The 21082-nt window shown below is 30.6% G+C and overlaps 1 protein-coding gene across 1 annotated transcript in view; it reads right to left on the reverse strand.

Annotated features, from left to right (window-relative positions):
- Positions 1–1333: 1333 nt before the first annotated feature.
- LOC126885697 (putative ankyrin repeat protein RF_0381) overlaps positions 1334–21082 on the reverse strand; it is a 39090-nt gene continuing 19341 nt past the window's right edge. The window contains exon 4 of the mRNA XM_050652409.1: positions 1334–1815. Within this exon, the coding sequence (XP_050508366.1) occupies positions 1418–1815 (398 nt within the window). The 3' untranslated portion in view covers positions 1334–1417. The remainder of the gene's footprint in view (positions 1816–21082) is intronic.

Genomic DNA, 21082 nt, shown 5'->3' on the forward strand with positions numbered 1-21082 from the left:
AAAAGGATTCTACAACAGATGATTAAGCTTCGCCACCACATTGTTGTTATTTTTGTTGCTAAAACCTGCGTCAGTTGAGTTCAATAGCTGAGATAGTGGGTTCATAGCTAGACAGAACCACAGTGGACTTAAGGAATCTCCTTAGAACAGGCCCCGGCTGATGGCGATATTTTCAGTTTCGATGTTATTTTCACCAGGTATTTGAAGATGAATTTTAGTATTCCACTCTGTCATTATATGCTGTAAAAAAGTCACTATATTATCATCGACTTTATATATTCTCAATGTATCTATAAGCCATTCATACGGCACTTAGTCAAAGGCCCTCTTGTAATCAGTGAAGGCAGTAAATAAGTTCCTCTTTTTGGAATATGCTTGATTAGAAATGACTGAGTCGATGATAAGTTGTTCTTTGCAACCCATGGAACCCTTAGCGCATCCTTTCTATTGAGGCTCCATGATATTGTTCAGTGTATCTATATTATAACTATATTATTATGTTGGGTGGATAGAGTTCGTAATGAAGTTGTTTTGCACCGGATGGGAAAAGTCACGGCAGTCATCAGAACAGTTAACAAAAACTTGAATATTTTGGCCATGTTATGCGACACCCAGAGAAATATAATATACTCCATTTAATAATACAAGGCAAGGTAGACGGAAGAAGAGGGCCAGGTCGAAGAAGGACGTCATGGCTTAAAAATCTGAGAGAATGGTATAACAGATCCTCTGCATGCCTTTGCATACATTTTTAAGGCACTCATGTGAATGGCAGAACTCGCTATCGCTCATTCTGCAAACTTTCACATGCGTGCCTTAAACGTGTACTTTTAACACTTATATCATAAATAACTATTAAGTGTTAAACATTCTGTGTGTAAATAGGGAATATTCGATTTGGACAATAATCACCACGGATATGGTGTTCATTTTTTACGAATCCTGAAAAAACTAATAAATATTTTTGAAAAATTTAAACGCACAATGAAAGGCTATATTATTACTGAGGCTACAGAGTCCCTTAAATAAACAATAAACAAAACGTTTCTTTTGAATGAGATATTTGAAATTAAAAATCACACTAAATTTTCTTTTCTTTTTCACCCCTGTAACTTGTTAAAATAAACATTAGGTATAGAAGTTTTCAGGAAACTTCGGCCCTCGGTAATAATCTAATCGTTCATTCGGCGTTTAAATTTTTCAAAAATACTTATTATTACTTAAAGATTTCTTAGAACTCGAAAATGAATGCATTTAAATAGCATTGGAGCGGAAATTTTGCGCCTATCCCCTTAAAAATTGTGGGTGGTGGAAATGTCACAGAAATAAAAGGTTTTCATTATGATTTAATTTTTTATTGTCCTTATTTTTGCAAATATACTAAAATATAGAAATATATAATGTATAACCAGTTTTATCAACTGACATCACAGAGCGCTAGAACAAATTTTTTCAAATCGGAGTTATTCAGGTAACTACAAATTTGAAGAATAATTTCTAGCGGTAATTGAGGTAAAACTCTATTATATACTAAAATCAGTTTATTTAATAAAGATCTTCTTTCTTCTGCAGATTTCAGTTTATGTGGAAGTATCTCTATAACTTCTTTATACGCCGGAAACATTGCACAATATCTATCAATACAGTGCAATGACTGGATTACTGAATTATTTGTTAGATATATTGCGAGCAGTTGGTTATTAAAGATGTGTCTGATGATTGTGTACAAGGAAATATTACTCCCCTCAAATACACAATCTTTCATTTTATGAATAGTATCTTCATAATTGTCCCACCAAGATTGTATTGTAGAATCTAAAACATATATTATGATAACGATAAATTTAATAGTTCAAAATTGAAAGCAACAATTAAGACAACAGAATAGTATGCATTATTATCATTGAAAATTGTACAATTTTATCGACAAATCTTACAAAGAACCATAAAAACAAAACAATAACAAATAAATTTACTAATATTACATAAGTCCTCAATTTAAAAAAATAATGAAGTAAAACAAAAACAGTCGATTGCAAAATTTAAATAAATTTCAAATTTTGTAAACTACCTTAACCCCGATTTCGTAATAAAGTTAATGTATACTTTAAATTTAAAGTTTACTTTAACCGTGCAACTTTAAATCTAAAATCTATAGTGCAGTTACTGAAGGTGGATATGAACTATTACCTCCGAATTCGTTGAACCTCCATCGATATGCATAAAAATTGGTGAGTGGTTAGAGGATATCTCAAGAAACAAAGGTGACATCGTGCCGACTTGCGCTTTTACCCTGGGGGTTGATGCCACCCCTTCTCAAGGGGAAAAAATTATTTTATTAAGAATAACCCCATAATTCGATAGAGGGACAAATTCTAAGCAAAATTTATTATATAAAGTTATTTAAATAAATCAAAACATTTTAAGTTATTAAAGATCAAAGATATTAATTTTTCATGAGAAAAATGCATGTTTCTAACCGATTTTTCACAAGTAACTCAAAAACTATACATTTAAAAAAAAAAGTTATTACCAAAATTAAAGCTAATAACAAACCAAATAAACTCCTTGCTAGAAGTATCTTTTGATGTTAACTACTTGCTAGAAGTATCTTTTGATGAAGTGAGTTATGGGTAATTGAATATATATTTTTTCTCCGAGTACCTAAATCTAAGTATTCAAGCTTAAATAACGGGAAAATGATGCATTTTATAACATAAACTCATTAATTATTTGTCAAAGAACTTATAAATATCTACCAAATGAGTATCTATATGATACAAAATTTTTTCAAAATTTATCTTTTCAAAATTTTTCCATAAAATGTTATGTTTTTTTTTTTTAATTTTTATGATATCATATTCACCTAAAATCTATTTGAAAGCTAATTCCAAGGGCTACTAAAACACATATTTAATCTTTTAAACCCGTTACTTTTTTAAAAATAAATGGGTAAATTTAAATAAATTTAAATAGAACCATGTAAATAAATTTACATGGTTCTCGCAGCAAAATTTAAGCTTCAAGCGTTTCTATCTCTTGATTCAGAAAAAACTAAAATTTGGTTTTATATCAGTTCTTACGTATATATTGAGTATTTTTTGAGTTATTATCAAAATAATATCAAAATTACGATAATTTTAAAAACTCTGATATTTTTAAATTTCATCTTTTTTTCAAAAACATTCATTATAAACCAGTCAAAATTACTGAAATAATTACTATTGATAATATGAAGTCATTCTTGTAAGGATTACTTTATAGTCGAGGAAATTTTGGCTCGCAATTTTTTCGTCCAGCATGGATTTACTTGAATTTTCACAGAAAGTAGGGAATAGTCCAAGGATCATTTTCTATATCATGCTGCTGTACGCTAAAACCTTGGGGGTGGTTGCCACCCCATCTCGGGGGCGGGAATTTTTTATTACATTTTACCTATGTAAATCGATGTAAAAAGTAATTTTAAGAAAAAAATGATTTTTACATTTTCTTCGTAAAACTAATATTTTTCGAGTTATTCGCGCTTGAAAGTAATAGTTTTTCGATAAAAAAATCGACTTTTTAGAGAGGGTTTTTTGAGAACACCTCGAAATATATGCATTTAATAAAAAAAACTGTAGGTATCAAAATTGTATCTTTTAGTAACATAAACCAAATTCTTTTTCTGTAATATCTTTAAGACCAATACAAACCCAGAAACGACATTTTAAAAGTTAGCTTTTTTCGTCAAATGCATAATTTGAAATATTCAAAGAAAAATAACGGAAAAACTTTGCATTTTTCGAGGAAAACTTAAATAATCTTTTTGTCAAGTAAACAGTTACGCCTTTTAAAGAATAATAATAAAAAGTTTCTAGCCTGACGATTAAGCGACTTATGATCCAAAAAGTTCGGTAACTGATTTTCTCTATGAAAAAATCTGTGAAAACAAGCCCCTAACTATCATCCTAAATAAAAATTGGTCTTCACCTATCTGTAATTCCTTTTACATTTGTATTATCAATACACCTAAAAAGCTTGACCTATTTAAAAGGCCTAATTTTTAGAAAAATTGAAGTTTAAAGAAAAATAATTTTTTTGGAATTTCCCATTTTTCACCTATACTTCAAAAAATATCTCCGAAAATGCTGGAGATGCCAAAAAAATGATAGACTACTAAATTGTAGTTTTTTAATAAACTAAAATTCTCTTGTGCATAGATTTTCATTATAGTGAACAGTTAGCGAGATATAGCTGTTTAAAACCTCTATTTACGAGCAAACACCCCTTATCAACGGCGGATCCAGCAACCTTGCAAGGAGGGGGCAATGAAATAAAAATTTTCTCGTCACTCGCGTACGCAGGATTCTTTTTCGGTATGGGCTGTTACTTTATTTTTCTTCATGTACCATGTCCTTTCAGAACGTTGGTTACTATCATAGCTATCTTAATTTTATTCACTGCCACCCTAAATCAACCACGAAGTGCTTTTTCGTCCTGGACTGCGTTTGCCTTCTATTTTCACTTGCATAATATTTTGTAGCAACCTATATTTGAAACTTTTCATTATATGTCCAAAATACTCCACTTTTCTCTTATTGATGCCATCTATAATCTCAGTAGTCTTAATAATAATAGGATTTATTTAGCTTTTTAGCTATTACATTACAAATAAACATTTACATATATTTAAATAACTATAACTTAAAAACGAAAAATCAACTAATTCTTAAAATACAATTTTTTTAACCTACTTTTGAAGACTTTAACATTTGGTGAATCTTTTATGCTAGATGGTAGACTATTTATATTCTTAGTCCTTCAACAAAAAGAGTTCTTTCCATGGCACTTGTATTGAACCTTTCAATATGATAATTATCAAATCTTAAATTATACTGACCTAACAAAAGTGATCTTTTAATGACATAATTATTGAAGTATTGAAGAGCTTGCTTGTTAATAATTTTAAATATTGCTGAGACGTCTTGCTGAGACGTTCTAGTATTATGGAGTTTCGAATCTTCTTCAGCCAAGATACTTTTAAAATTCTTCTATAGAACCACATTTCGAAAGCCGATTTAGGTAAGTAGATCGACTTTACTCACAGTCCAAGACTCGACACCATACAGTAAGACCGAGAACACGTACTTTAGAGAAGGAATTCTGTTTTATGTTTCATTCCGTTATTCAGTTGTCAACAGGACACAAAACTCACTATTTATTTTCAATCGTAATTATCTCTTTCTTAAAAAAAATGCGATACCAGGCGAAGTCTCAAGGAGGGGGCAATTGACCCCATTGACCCCCCCTTGGATCCGCGCCTGCCCCTTATTCGAGCTTTTTAGACCCACCCTAATTAAAAACCAAGGGATCTTACGGAATTCAGTTTACATAGTCTTATAATTCTTTAAAAATCCTACAAAGTCATTTTTGAAAAAACTTTTCATCGCCAAAAATGAAGGAGCTATGTTTATAAAACGATTTTTTTTTCAAAAAATTCGGATAGTCCGCTTATAGATAATTTTCAATGTATGTATAATACCACAAAACCGGTTCGTATACTGGAAAATGACTAAAAAACTATTTGTATTTGTAATTGAACATATATTTGTAAATTCGTATTTTTGTGTAAATAAATGTTTTTGTAATTCTTTAATTCTACTTTTTTTCTGTTTAGATCTATTAAAATATCTACTTATAAAAACTGTTATGTTATTAAGGGCAGTTTTTAAGGGTTGAAATATTATGATATTATATCCTAAAGTATAAAACAATCATTATTTAACCAATCAAAACCAAGTTTTACCCATATTAAAGTTTACAATGTTTTTATATAATTTTTGACAATAAGAGGTAGTTTACACCCCTAAAAATAATCAACGCCCTTAAGCATGATATAGAATATGAATTACAGGGTGAGATGATCCTAATCCCAAATTTTTATGTAAATCGATGCAAACCGAAATTATTCTTTTAGGATAAGTAAATTTTTTATATATAGCTCCAAAAAGGGTGGTTTTAAGGGTTGAAATAATATGATAGTATATCTTAAAACATAAAACAATCATTATGTAAATAACAAGAACCAAATTTTGAAAATATTAAATTTTAAAATGATATTTTATAATTTTTTACAATTAGGGGTAGTTTTCGCCCTTAAAAAACCAAACGCGTACAACGATTCAATATAGAAAATGAACTAGAGGGTGTAATGAGCCTAATCCCAAATTTTTGTACAAATCGATGCTGGACGAAGAAATTGCGAGGTTTTGACATTTTTTCAGCTTCATTTCCTCGACTACTATAAATTTTAATTTTTGTGGAAATGGTATGTTTTATTTTTCACTTTTTCCTAAAGAATTCGAAAGGGTTCTCTTATTTTCATCATAACTTGCTTAATTTTGATATTAACTTCTTCTGGAGCTCCCTTGATAGGTATTCCGAAGTGCTTTGACAAGTACTTAGAAGATATATTTTATAAATTGCATGTTTTCCCGTTATTTAAGCTTGAATACTTAGATTTAAGTACTCGTCGAAAAAAATATACATTAAATAATTATATAGTCCATTAAAATGTTACATTTAGGTTTGCATTTATTAGAGGAGTCAATTTTATTTTTTTAATATGTAGGGGGGTTCAGTAGAAGCTTAAGTTCAAGTTTTTGGGGTCGCCACCCTTGTCCCCCGGCCGCCATATTGGAAAAAGGGGTGCAAAGGGTTTTCGCTCTGTATCTTCTAAACTGGCAATCCTACAGAAAATTTAATTACACATAAAATGTAGCAAATTAAATTTTCTACAATTTTATATTTATTACTTTTTATCGTCAAGTGACCAACAAAAAAGTTATAAATAAAAATATGAGAAAATTTTGTAAGTTTCCTTTTGGAGGTTATAACTTTTTTTCCGTTCATTTCACAATAAAATAACATCATAGCGATTTTGTAGAGGATTTTTCAATGAACAATTTTCGCTATAAAGTTGTTTAATTTTATATATTATCTAGGTTTTACAGCGCTCCAATCTTGACCAGATTCTCGAATTCTCGTAGGAATACAATAAAAAAAATACGCCGACCACGAAAATCAAATTTAAGGTGAATGAGCAATTATGATCTATTTTTATGTTTTCGAGGTCGCTGAATCCGAATATGAAGTTTATTTTTATCTAGATTTGGTGGAACATGTTCAAAAATCAAATTTTATACAAAAATGCCGAAAATCAATTTTGATGATTTTTCAAATTTACCTCGCTGTATCTTTGGTCGCTGTAAATATTATTTGCTTTTGAAAATTTTACTGTTTAATCTCTGAAGTGTGTAGATAACAATGGGATTTGTCCTAAATATTTAAACACATTAAAAAAGTAGTTGTTAGTTTTTAAACATTTTGTCATCATATTTCGTTAGTTTCATGTTTACTTAAAAAAGTTGAGTGACAAACTTTTTAGTTTATAATTTTAACCAACACAACAATAAAATATGATTCATGAAGAAGTTTTTTGGAAAATTTTAAGTCAAAATATACAATAGTAAAAAAGTTATGTTACTTCATAAACAAGCGGCACACCCCAAAAACGCCTATATCTCGAGATCCTGACCACGGTGTGGTGAATGGCTAATTTTGATCATACTTTATGATTTTGATAACCAAAAATTCGTTTTTTGCTCCTCTTAAGAATTTTTCAATAAGCGGTTGCGTCATTCTTCTTCTGAAACGCCGAATTTCTCCTCAAACAACTTCTTGGGCCGTTTCTATATATGCTTCGGGTTATAAGTTTTATAGTGGGGAGAAAGGTCAATAACAGATTAATAATAGCATAGGAATGTTAAAATCATAATAAATTGTATGAATAAAAAATATATATAGATAGAAAAGTAAGCCTAACTTTTGTTTTTATTATATCGAAAATCCACAAGGAAAAGAAAAAGTTTTCCTGTAGTTGGCTGTATACCATCAATCACAAAATTGGAAAGAAATCCCAGTTGCCTTTAAGTCATTGAAATGTGATCAACTCAATTTGGATCCCACGTGTTGGGAAACCTGTATACTTTACCTTAGGGCATTATCCTGTTTGCCATGTGACCATCACAGGCCTTTTTATTGAAGTATGCACTTTTAAGGCATCTATATTTTATGTAAAGGGTTTTTACCCAGATATTTTTCTTTTGTGGCTCAGCTAGCATCCAGTTTATCGAACACTGATGATGATTTTTTATAAAAATCGAAAACGTTTTGTTGTGATGTAGCCCTTTTAAGGGATTTTTAATAAATAAAAAATTTTTTATACCTTTTACAAAGGATTTCTTTCCAATTTTATTATATCCCTATGAGCATTCGAGAATCTGGTCAAATTTGGAGCGCTGTAACACCTATATAAATAAATAGAATTAAACAAATTTATAGTGAAAATTGTTCGCTGAAATACCCTCTACAAAATTGCTTTAATATTATTTTATTTTAAAATGAACTGAAAAAAAGTTACAACCTCCAAAAGGAATCTTGCTAAAAATTTTTTACATATTTTTGTTTATATCTTTTTTGTTGCTCACTTTACGATAAAATGTAATAGAAATAAAATTGTAGAAAATATAATTTGCTCCATTTTATGTTTAATTAGTTTTTCCGTAGGGTTGGTAGTTTACGACTTATAGCGCGAAACCCCTTTGCACACCATTTCCAAGATGGCGGCCGGGGGACAAGGGTGGTGACCCCAAAAACTTATACATTAAAGAAATAAAATTGACTCCTCTAACAAATGCAAGGTACGGCTTAAAAAAATGTAACATTTTAATGGAGTAATACCCATAACTCACTTTTAATTAACATTCGTCTAGTTCTATAAGTAAGACGTGTATTCAATTTTTTATTATCTTAGTTTTGACAATAACAACTTTTTTGTAAAAGCTTATAGTTTTTGAGTTATACGTGAAAAATAGCTATAAACATGCATTTTTTTTAGGAAAAAATAAAATTTTTGATCTTTAATAACTCAAAAAGTATTGACTTGTATTAACAAGTTAACATATAGTAAATATTTCTTAAAATTTGTCCCTGTATCGACTTATGGTATTATTTTTATTAAAATAATTTTCACCCGCGAGAATGCGACATGTGTAACAAATACCTATATGTGTTACAGCCCAGTAAATCAACATAAAATATGGCGATACACCGTGCAATTTTCAATGTCACCACCGAATTAGTCAACTCAAGACTTTTCGAGTTATTTATGAGTAATGTTTATTGTTCAACAAAAAAACCACGTTTTTAGGCGATTTTTCGCAAATAGTTCAAATAATAGGTATTCGATCGAAAATAATATTGTTAGCAAAAATGTACCTATCTAGCTTATAAAAAAATGAAACAAAAATGAAGTCTATCGACTCAGTAAAAGAAAAGTTGTAGCTCATGAAAAGTACTTCTTATTCGTCAAATTCCAAATCAAATATTTCAAGGTGTAATAACCAAAAAATGAAATACTTTTCGGGGAAACTCATTAGACCTTTTTAAAGTGTTTAAAAGAAGCTTTATTTTTTACAAAATTTGTAACATCAAATCTAGGCCAGTTACGCTCAAAATACAGTTAATTCCATATTTTGTTAAAAAAATTGTGAAAATCTCCCCCTATTTAGCACCTCAAATGAAACTAAACATTATCGCCTTATAAATTACTTAACTTTTTTGTATGACCTGTAAGTTTCACCGGTTCAAAGTGCTTATTTTTAAAAGGATTTTAGTTGAAAGGGCTTGAACGAGTCACTAATCACAAGTATATGCAAATTTTAAACAACCATATCTTAACCAATTTTTGTCTTACAGAAAAACAAAATAAAGCCAGAATGTTTATAAAAGCAAGACCTACATTTCTTTAATATGTGAGATTTTTCGTATCACTAGTACTTTTTAAGTTATTTTGAAAAAAGGCATTTTTCCAAAATAAAAAAACTTTTTTTACTATGAAACCAATTTTTCTCAAAAATAAGAACTTCCAACCGGTCAAACTTACAGATCATCTAAACAATAAATATTTAAAGTAAATGGTAAAACGCTAATGATAAATTTTTTTAGAGTGCGAAATAGTTTTTTAACCAAAAAAGGGGGCAACTTTATTTTGGGCGTAACTTGTTTAATTTTGGTACTAGAAGCTTAAAAAAAATTAAAATAAAGCTTTTTTTTAAACATTTAAACAAAGTTTTAATGAATTTTTCCCGAAAATTGTTTCATTTTTTGGTTATTTCAGGTTGAAATATTCGATTTGGAATTGGACGAATAAGAATAATTTTTCATGAGCTTCAACTGTGCTTTTACTGTGTCGATAGACTTCATGAATAAGTACACATTTTTTTTTGTATCTTTTAAGCTACATTTTTGATACAAATATTTTTTTGATATCTAATATTTAATTCGATAAATACTTATTTTTGAGTTATTTGCGAAAAACCCGTCTGAAAATGTTGTTTTTTTGTTGAAAAATAAACATTTTCACTCGCCAATGACTTGAAAAGTATTAACATAGATAAAGAAACTCTATGGAACAAAAGTTGCTTATAATTAGTTAATTTATACATTTTCGGACTTATTTTAAACGTATGTTTTTCACCCCAGGGAGGGGTATCAGCCCCTCCAACTTTGCATAAATCCAACTTTGAAATGGAATGTAACTAGAACCTAAATCCAAATTGTCAAACAAAGACGTCCGTCGTGACGCTGATAATTTCACTCCAAAACTGTCATGTACTGAGCTATTGGTGTATTCATGCATTGTTTATGACGACTTATTTTTCATCTTTATTGGTATAGAATAAAATAGAACAAAAATTACTAAATGATTACATTAGTATTATTCTATGAGATGAACAACTTTCTTCGTGCACACAACTTCATTTTCAATACTGCACTGCTTGAAAAAGGTATGTATGCAAATAATATAATAACACATTTTTACATATACTAGACAACAAGATGAGGCCCTTGACATATTGGGGCCACGTAAGCTTCATGCTGAGGGGGCCTCTGTTACGCCTCTGGATAATTGTATCGAAATACTAAACGTAGGTAAAGATTAAAGAGAAAACCCATTTCTAAATTTAGAAATATTGTTTTAAAATTCGGCAAATTGTAATTCTCAAATCTTTTAATAGTCGCGTACAAAACATTATAGTTTATTGTCGCCATCCATAAAAGTTCGTGAGACCGGAAAGTATTAAGTTTTTAGATATGAGATGATTCACTTGCCGAATACGCCTATTTAGAAATTTACGTGTTTAAAGATAAACGCACAAAGTAAAATCATGTACCTATAACAGATGTTTACATAATATCAAACGGTAAGATGGGGCCCCTGCTCGACTGGGGCCCCCCCGCAAGCTTCACGCTGCGGGGCCTCTGTTACGCCCCTGGGTGGCATCCACCCCCAGGGTATAAGCGCAAGTTGGAGTTATGTCACCTTTGTTCCTTGTGGTAAACTCTAACTACTTACCAATTTTCATGAAAATCGATGAAGGTTTAACGAAATCGGAGGTGAAAACCTTTAGTGACTGCACTGTACTTTAACTTTATTATGAAATCGGGCGATAGTAACTATTAATAAGTTTAATAAGTTAAGCTGCTGCATATGACACCCAAAAGGTAGGCTTTTATCATTTTACAGAATTTGGGGAAAGATTTTGAGAATTTAAGTTGTAGAGGGCGATGGTTGTATAGTTTTTTTTGCGGAATATAATATAGATTCCTTTACTAACTCAGAGGACGGGATCGGTAAATAGACGTCAAAGGTAGAATTTCTGGTGGAATAATCATGGTTAGGTCTTGGGGGAAAGGCATGTAGATGTTTACGAATTAATGAAACATTTTCTAAAATAAATTAAAAAGAAAGTGTTAAAATCCCAGGATCTTTGAAGTAGCTTCTGCAATGTGTTGTTCTTCTGAGGCCAAACAGACATCTTATTGCTTTTTTTTGTAATTTGAAAATAACACCGGATTGGGCAGCTGTACCAGAACCCCAAAAAGGAAGACCATATCGAAGATGTGACTCGAACAAAGAAAAATATGCTATTTTGGAAGATGCTTAATGGATTTCCTTCGAAACAGATAGTTTCTGCCTTAAGGGCATATCGCACCTTGAAAACCATAGGGCAGTAACTGCAAAAATCATAATATCGAGTTATGAGCATTTTAAGTTTTTGTAAAGTTAATTTTATTTCCTGTAGTTCCAAAAATTAAACTACAAACCTGGTATTTGGTATAATTGTCTTTAATTTTGCATATTTTTATATGAATTAAGAAGTACATAAAATTTGCTAAAATTAATAGGTATTTTAGCACATACGGCCATATGGTTTTAAAAAATATATCAATTTTTGCAAATGACGCAGTAAAAATGCATATCAAATAACAGTTTTTTTATTTAAGATTGTACTTATTTATTACAAATTTTTAGTGTTAACAGTTAATCAAAGTGTTGCATATTATAATCTGTCTGTTCGTCTTCTATTGTTGCATTGGTCACGTGTAAATCTGCATAAAACCTATGATAGTGCTCTTGAATAACATTAGCCTTACATAGTGAGAGTCTACATCTTGTTTTTTGAGATTGCATATTCCTGGTGGATGCGAATATGCTTTACTTAGTTCCATCTTAGCCACCATCCTTCGTTGTTTTTGCCTTATATTAATGGTTCTGAACTCTGTATCGTTAAAGCTTGCCTTAACCTGAAACTTATTTTTAAATGTCTTCCCCACCTAGTTCATCTTATGTCATTCCAGACGACAGACGACCTGATTTCCTTCTTCGTCAATGTTATAATTGGATAGCGCTTATCTAAAAGGTACCAAGCGCCAAATTGCCATTTCTGACTTAATTACATTAACTGGCCGATAATATTACAACTTTGTTTATCTAAAAAGTCCCAAGCACCAACTAAACGTCAGAGACCTCTTTTGGCAAAGGTTACCAAGTTGCGTGTTATGAATTATAGGACTCTGTTTATCTCTAAACGGATCCAAGCGACGAAAGTTTTATCATGTCGCATGTCGCTTGTAGAGCTGGGAAGTTTTGTTCACTACGTGGATTTCGATCTTTCGATCTCGGTCATTAAAATGAATAGTACAAAAGAGTAGTTCGTTTAGTTCATTTAGTTCACTGATGATTCATACGACATACTTTAAGATGGGAGAATCAAATATAAATTAGTTCAAAGTAGATCAATCAGGAATCGTTTATTTTGACACATGACATTAAATATTTTTGTAAATATAAAAAAATAAAAAGTAGCCTATAAAATTGTATTTGTTTTGTTACTGTTTACTAAAATCTGGGTTTTCACGTTTTCAGTTTTTCCTCGAAATAAATCTTTCAATATAACGGTTTTATAAAATAACGGTTATTAAAAAATTTAATTTAAAAGTATAGGACATTATTCAGCATCTCTTTCTTTAACCCTCCATCGCATCTCCATGCATCTCATTTTCATAAATTGAAAAAGAAAAAGAACCCTTACTTAACGCAACCTTTACTTCTATTTCGCTAGTAGGTCGTAACTAAATCCATCAAATATCAAATCAAATAATCAAACAATCAAACTCAGTAACAGTAAACCGAATTTGCATCTCACTCTTCCTCGTGGGGTTAAATTATGACGCTTTTTCTTTAAATAATGTTTAAATATTAATTTACTTCGATCCAGCTCGACCTCGACAAACGTTTGCTTGCGGTTGGCGAGATGGATTGAAATCGTTGAAAGATCGAGATCGACAATCGAAAATATCGACATCGTTCCATCGTTGCCTCTCTCGCTCTGTCCGTTGCGTTGTGTTTGTGTGTTGCAGTCAGTACGTTTAGTTCGATATGATTCGATCTTTTTAATATTTGTGATTGAATCTTTTAGTTCAGTTACGAGAGTCGATCTTTTGAACTAGTTCGTTCACGAATTACACAGCTCTAGTCGCTTGGATTCCTTTTGACATTCTTCATTTCAATCATTTGGTTTTCTTTTGATTAAAGTGTTTTCGTAAAGTCCTTCTGATAATCATCATCTTTAAGAAGTGCTGAAATATATAAAATGATGAAAGAAGCTGATGAGTCTGATTTGACTCTACAGACCAAGAACAAGATGACGAACAAGAAGACGAACCACAACACCACACTCATCTAACAGGTCGACTAAAGAAAGGGGGATTTGCAAAATATCCCGGACAGTCTTTTAAATCCAGAAAAAAAATTAAAAGACGGTAACAAAAAACACTACACGCTGAAAGGAATATTGAAGGAACAAAAACATATATCGACTTTCAGTGTAAATGTACATTAAAATGTAATGAACGCTTAATGAATGTTGACAGGTTATTAAAAAAAGGTTATAATTGAATGGTACGAACAACTTATTAATGTTCTGTTATTTAATAAAAGGATCCAAGTAAACAGTAGTTTTATATAAAAAGATCCAAATCCTAAAATTAGTATTTAAACAGATCCAAATACATTATTTAGATTTTATCAAAAAAGAACCAAGCGCCATTTCATACTACAAAAAAGAGAAAAACTATTTTATTATATTTTTTTATAGAAGACAAATATCTAAACTCAATCTTTCCCCTAAAAAAATTGAGAAACCTAAAAAATGATAAAATGCCGATTTTTAAAACTGATAAATCTTTAATCTTAATTTACTCAAAACTGCAAAATGGCTGTTGGTACCTTTTTGATAAGCGCTATCCAATTATTCCCCATTTCCTTACATCGTTTTTAAAGTCCAATTCCAATATATCCGATGTACACCTTTCATTAATTTTATATAAGGTTCACCTGTTTTTTTCGCTGTTTGAACTACTGTGAATCATTGCGCAGCCACGTAAATTGGTCATCTTTTAAAGCTTTTTGTTTCTCAATCAAAGAATGCACGGTATCTACCGTATTTTGGGAGTGACCCGTTATCAAAAATTTGTGGGTAATTTTAGGTATGTTTTCAATTTCTGTACTCCATATTGATAAAGATAGACAATATACTTGTTCTTATTTCGCCCACAGTAGTTATCTGAGTATAATATTATTTCTTTTTCCCTGGCATGGTTCCTCAGAAATTGTAACAGGAACGACGCTATTTCATTTGAATCACGATTAGCAATTCGCTTGAACCAAAGACAGAAGTGTCGTGCATTTGTGGTCCGGTAAAAAATTGTGAAATTAAATAATGTTGATAATCTGCTTTTGTAATAAAATAAAGAGACTTCGCCTGAAGGCGTCGGTAGTAATGATTGTAAATCAAAACAAGAAGTGATGCAATTGTTGGATTTTGAAGATTTTAAGTCATTTATTTCTCTTTCCTATTGAGTTCCACTTCCTGACGGTGAGTATTATAGACTGTTTCTAATGTCGATTTATCTAATTAATTTCTGTAACTTTCTCACAGCAAGCAAAGATATTTTTGGGCTTAAAGGAGTGTATATTAAATTCTGTGTGAAATATGGTTATCATCGTAGCGTAATTTCCGAACACCGAAACTTTTTCTTTGCAAAATTTTATAATAATCGCGATGAATATCAGCAAGAGTTTTGTCATCGCTGACGAATTATCTGGTAGTTTGTTTCCTTAGGTAGTGAGATTTCACTCTAAGAATGGACTCAATGTAAATCATTTTGTTTTGTTTCACGACTTCGTTGATTCTTTTTCCATTCTTATGAGTTCCTCGCTTTTCTTTTGGGATAAACCCATCTGCAGTACGACGTTGTATATTAATTTGTTATAGTCTTGTCGCTTATTTCCAGTGTTGCAATGAAATCTCTCTGCAGCACTCGTATGTTTTGTTGCATTTAAAAGATTTTTCCTTAGTACATCTCGCTTTTATTTTACGAGCGTGGGCCACATTTTGCACATATTGCTATATAGATCTAAGTTTTTCTTCAAATTTTAGAACCGTAGAGCATCAACTGCAGATAATGCCTGATGGTATAAAAAGAAGAATCGATTTTTGATAAAAGCCATAGGGATGTATCTTTCTGGTGCCGAACTTAAAATTTTTTTGCAGATTCTGCTATATAGCATTAAAAAATAGATTTTTTTTCTTATTAGACTGCATTCAAAGGTCATTTCATGAAAAAATTGCAGTTATTGCCATATGGTTTTCAAGGTGCGATATATGCAAAATGTCACCTGTCAAAAATTTCAATGTGTTTCAAATGTATTCATTTTTTCGAATCCTGAGAAAACTAATAAGTATTTTTTTTTTAATTTAAACCGAAAATGAAATATTGCATTATTACCGAGGGCCGAATGTCTCTTAGAATAACAGCTTAAAGGATTTAGACTACAGGCCCATGTCCAAAATGGATGGGTCATATGAACCACAAGGTGACGTATATAGGACGATATAAGAGCATACAATAATAAGATTCAGCACTATGCCGTCACTTGTAAGCAGTCCAACTGAGTGGTGGTGAGAATTCAAAAGTGCAGATAGAGTGGGTACATTTTGGTCATATATTTTTGTACGGCATTTTTACCATCGATAGATCCGTGAACAATAATAAGAAAGCACGCAGTGCCGTACAAAAATGGCGAGCCACAAAGTTGCTATTTTTTTTATCTTCTGACAATTTCCAGGGTAAATTTGTTCATTTGATTCTGTACGGCATCAGTTTCATACTGTTTCAATACAACTTCTAATCCATTATTCCGCAACGCCGTGCAAAAATCACGCGACAAGGGGAAAAAATCGAGGGTTGCACCTCTCTTTCCCTGGTCCGGGGGGTGATTTGAAACAACATAAAATTAATTTATTTTGAAAGTATTTTATGCATAGATAACATTATTTTACATGCCGTACATTTTCGTTGGTCCAAAGATCTGTAGGAAAAAAAAGCTCAAGGAAAAATCCACAGAATGAAATGTACGAAAAATTCATATAACGAAATGTAAGGTGTTTATGACGATATTTTTTTATACGGCATTTAGATAGTTCATTTGTACTTAATGCAATAATTTATAAAAAGTTAACGCCGTACAAATATGAAAGTTCATATTGATAAAAAAGTAATAAAAATATTAAATAAATATAATTTACATATACAGGGTGTCTGCTTAACTTGGAACTATATGGGACACTTTTTTAATATCAATTTTACGAAACAAAGTCATTCTTTATAAAGTGCTCTGCATAGTCTAAAACCTAAGATGCAATCATCAGATATCAAATTTTGTCAACAGTATACGAGGTATGTCAAAAAATATGAATTTCGCACAAGAGCAAACTACTTTTATATTTCAAAATATCAAAAATTTTTATTATGAAAAGTTATTTGTAATTAAAAACCATATTCAAATATGCAATAACAGCCTTCTACTTGAAAAAAAAAATTCTGAAATTTTCCTAAATTACCGATTCCGAACATCATTTTTATTTATTAGACATGTATACATAACTCTTTTATTAATAATTTTAGGAAAAAAAGTTATTCTTCATAAAAATCTGTGCATGGTCTAAACCTCAAGATGCAACCATCAGTTATCCAAGTTTATTAATTTTGTACGAGGTGTGTCAAATAATATGAATTTCTAAATTCTTTCTAAATTCATATTATTTGTCACACCTCGTATAAAATTAACAAACTTGGATAACTGATGGTTGCATTTTGAGGTTTAGACCATGCACATATTTTTATGAATAACTTTTTTTCCTAAAATTATTAATAAAAGACTTATTACATGTCAAATAGATAAAAATGATGTTCGGAATCGGTAATTAGGAAAATTTCAGATTTTTTTTTTCAAGTAGAAGGCTGTTATTGCCTATTTGAATATGGTTTTTAATTACAAATAACTTTTCATAATAAATTTTTTTGATATTTTGAAATATAAAGGTAGTTTGCTCTTGAGCGAAATTAATATTTTTTGACATACCTCGTATACTGTTGACAAAATTTGATATCTGATGATTGCATCTTAGGTTTTAGACTATGCAGAGCACTTTATAAAGAATGACTTTTTTTCGTAAAATTGATATTAAAAAAGTTTCCCATATGGTTCCAAGTTACGCAGACACCCTGTATATCGCTTAAGGAGCAACGTTATGTTACGACGTTTAGCATTTGTAGGCATATATCTACACCTGCCTATAATACTGTACTGTGTGCTAAGTAGTCGTTTTCTAGTAATAATTTTTCTAAAAAATATTAGTTGTTTTATTTATTCACATCATTACAATGAAACAAATCAATTATATACATGTAACAATAATGCTTGAAGTATATATTAAACCAAAAAGCATACAAAACTGTTGATACTGGGATTTACAGTTTCAATTCTTGGATATTATATACTTACATACCCTTTCACTTCAGTTAGACGTCATAATGATTTTATCATATTATCAATAATAATTGTTCTCTTCAAAAATATGTGTACCGTACAGTATCAAATGACCATAAAGTACTACCTTTAAAATGGTAGCGTCATTATCATCAACCTGAAAGATATGGTAAGCATTAAAATCTACGGCATCATTTTTTCCTAATTTATTTATCTTAATACTATTTAAAACAAAGGATAAATGTATAAAATTGCTATATTTTATTAATCTATGAATATTTTAACTTTGGCAATATTTTAAAAAATTTCTGTTTTTGTATTTCTCTATAATTTTTTTTAGAACAGTTTCTTTTGAACGGCAATACTACATAACAATTGTATTTTACAACATATTGTTAAAGAAAAAGTTGCCGTACAGAGTCAAATGATTTTTTTAGCTTTATAAATCAAGTAAACCATGAAATTAACATAAGTATTAATATACATTCAAATGAACAATCATTTTTTGACGGCATTATTTTTAACAGTACTTTTGAGTGCTAGATAATGTTTTGGAACCGAAGCCGTACTTTTTCAAATCACCCCCAGGACCACGGAAAGAGAGGGGATTGCAACCCTCGATTTTCCCCTTGTCGCATGATTTTTGTACGGCGTTGCGGAATAATGGATTAGAAGTTGTATTAAAACAGTATGAAACTGATGCCGTACAGAATCAAATGACCAAATTTACCCTGGAAATTGTCAGGAAATCAAAAAAATTTACCAACTTTTTGGCTCGCCATTTTTGTACGGCACTGCGCGCTTTCTTATTATTTTTCATGGATCTATCTATGGTAAAAATGCCGTACAAAAATATACAGGGTGTCCAGAAACTCTACCGACAAACGAAGACAGGAGATTCCTCAGATAATTTTAAGTTAATTTAACCCAATTCACTTAGTCCGAAAATGCTTCCTAAGGGAGCTAGAGCTCTTTGAAAATGGCGTCTTGTAATTAGTTTTTCTTAAATACCTCCAGAACGCTTCCATTTAGTAAAACAAAAGTTGGTACGCGTATTTATCTTCAAGATATAAATCTAATCCATCCATTACAAATTTCTAGTATCGATCATAGGCGTCCGTTTTGGGTAGGGCAACGGTTATTTTATCACATAACTTTTTTATCTTTAACTTTTATGCATTTCTGATACTGGATTATTAAATTATGGAGTGTTCTAGTACTAAAAGGTACTCTTGTTTTAAATCTGTAGGACACACCGTTTTCTAGAAAAATCGATCTGAAAATTTTTCGCTCTTTGAATTAAAAAAATTTTTTTCAAAAAAAAACTGTTTAGAAAGACCAAAACTGGTACATTTATTTATATTCCAGAGATAAATCGATTTCATTAATTGCGAATTTCTAGTACTGGTCATAGGCGTCCGTTTTGGGTAGGTCAACAGTTATTTTATAGCATAACTTTTTTATCTTGAATTTTTGAGCATTTTTGACACTAGATTATTAAATTATGAGGTATTCGAGTACTAAAAGTTACTCTTACTTTATGTTGGTAAAATACTTCGTTTTTTGTTGAAAAGTTCTTTTCATTTTTTTTTCAAATTCCAAAAATGAAAAATTTCAAATCGATTTTTCTAGAAAACGGTGTGTCCTACCGACTTAAAGCAAGAGTACCTTTTAGTATTAGAATACCTCACAATTTAATAATACGGTGTCAAAAATTCATAAAAGTTAAGAAAGAACAAAAAAGTTATGCGTTAAAATACCCGTTGCTCTACCCAAAACGGACGCCCATGACCGGTACTAGAATTTTGCGATAGATGGAATCGACTCATCTCTGAAAACTAAATAGGCATACCAATTTTCGTTTTTCTAAATCTAAGCGTTCTGGAGGTATTTAAGAAAAACTAATTTCATGACGCCATCTTCAAAGAGCTCTAGCTCCCTTAAGAAGCATTTTAGGACTAGGTAAATTGGGTTAAATTGTCTTAAAATTATCTGAGGAATCTCCTGTCTTCGTTTGTCGGTAAAGTTTCTGGACACCCTGTATATGACCAAAATGTACCCACTCTACCTGCACTTTTGAATTCTCACCAGCACTCAGTTGGACTGCTTACTTACAAGTGACGGCATAGTGCTGAATCTTATTATTTTATGCTCTTATATCGTCCTATATACGTCACCTGGTGGTTAATATGACCCATCCATTTTGGACGTGGGCCTGTAGTCTAATTCTTTTGAATGAGATATTTAAAATTAAAGTCACACTAAATTTTCTCTTACTTTTTTTACCCTTGTAACTTATTAAAATAAACATTATAGAAGTGTTCAGGAACTTTCGGTCCTCGGTAATAACGTAATCTTGTATTCAACGTTTAAATTTTTCAAAAATACCTATGAGTTTTCTCAGGATTCGACAAAAATGAAAACATTTAAAACATATTAATAATGTGGCATTTTTATAATCAACTATTTTTAATGGGAAGTAAGCCACAATTTTACCAAAAAAATTATTTTATTAACGCAACTCATAAATATTGGCGATATCACATTTTAAAGTCTTCTACTTTAAAATGTATAATATACGTCTGAATTGCCAATATAAACGAGTCAGATTAAATAAATAGAAGAATTTTTTTTACTTAGCAACAACATTTTTGTTTATTTTAGTAGTATTTTGTATTTTGACAACGAAACCCGATTTGGGCTTCGAAACGTTAATAAACTCATTTTTTTTGGTAAAATTGTGGCTTATTTCCCATTAAAAATAGTTGATCATATTGAACATTTTGACAGGCAACATTTTGC

This window comes from Diabrotica virgifera, chromosome 5 (assembly GCF_917563875.1).
Source record: "Diabrotica virgifera virgifera chromosome 5, PGI_DIABVI_V3a".
Taxonomy (NCBI): Eukaryota; Metazoa; Arthropoda; class Insecta; order Coleoptera; family Chrysomelidae; genus Diabrotica; species Diabrotica virgifera.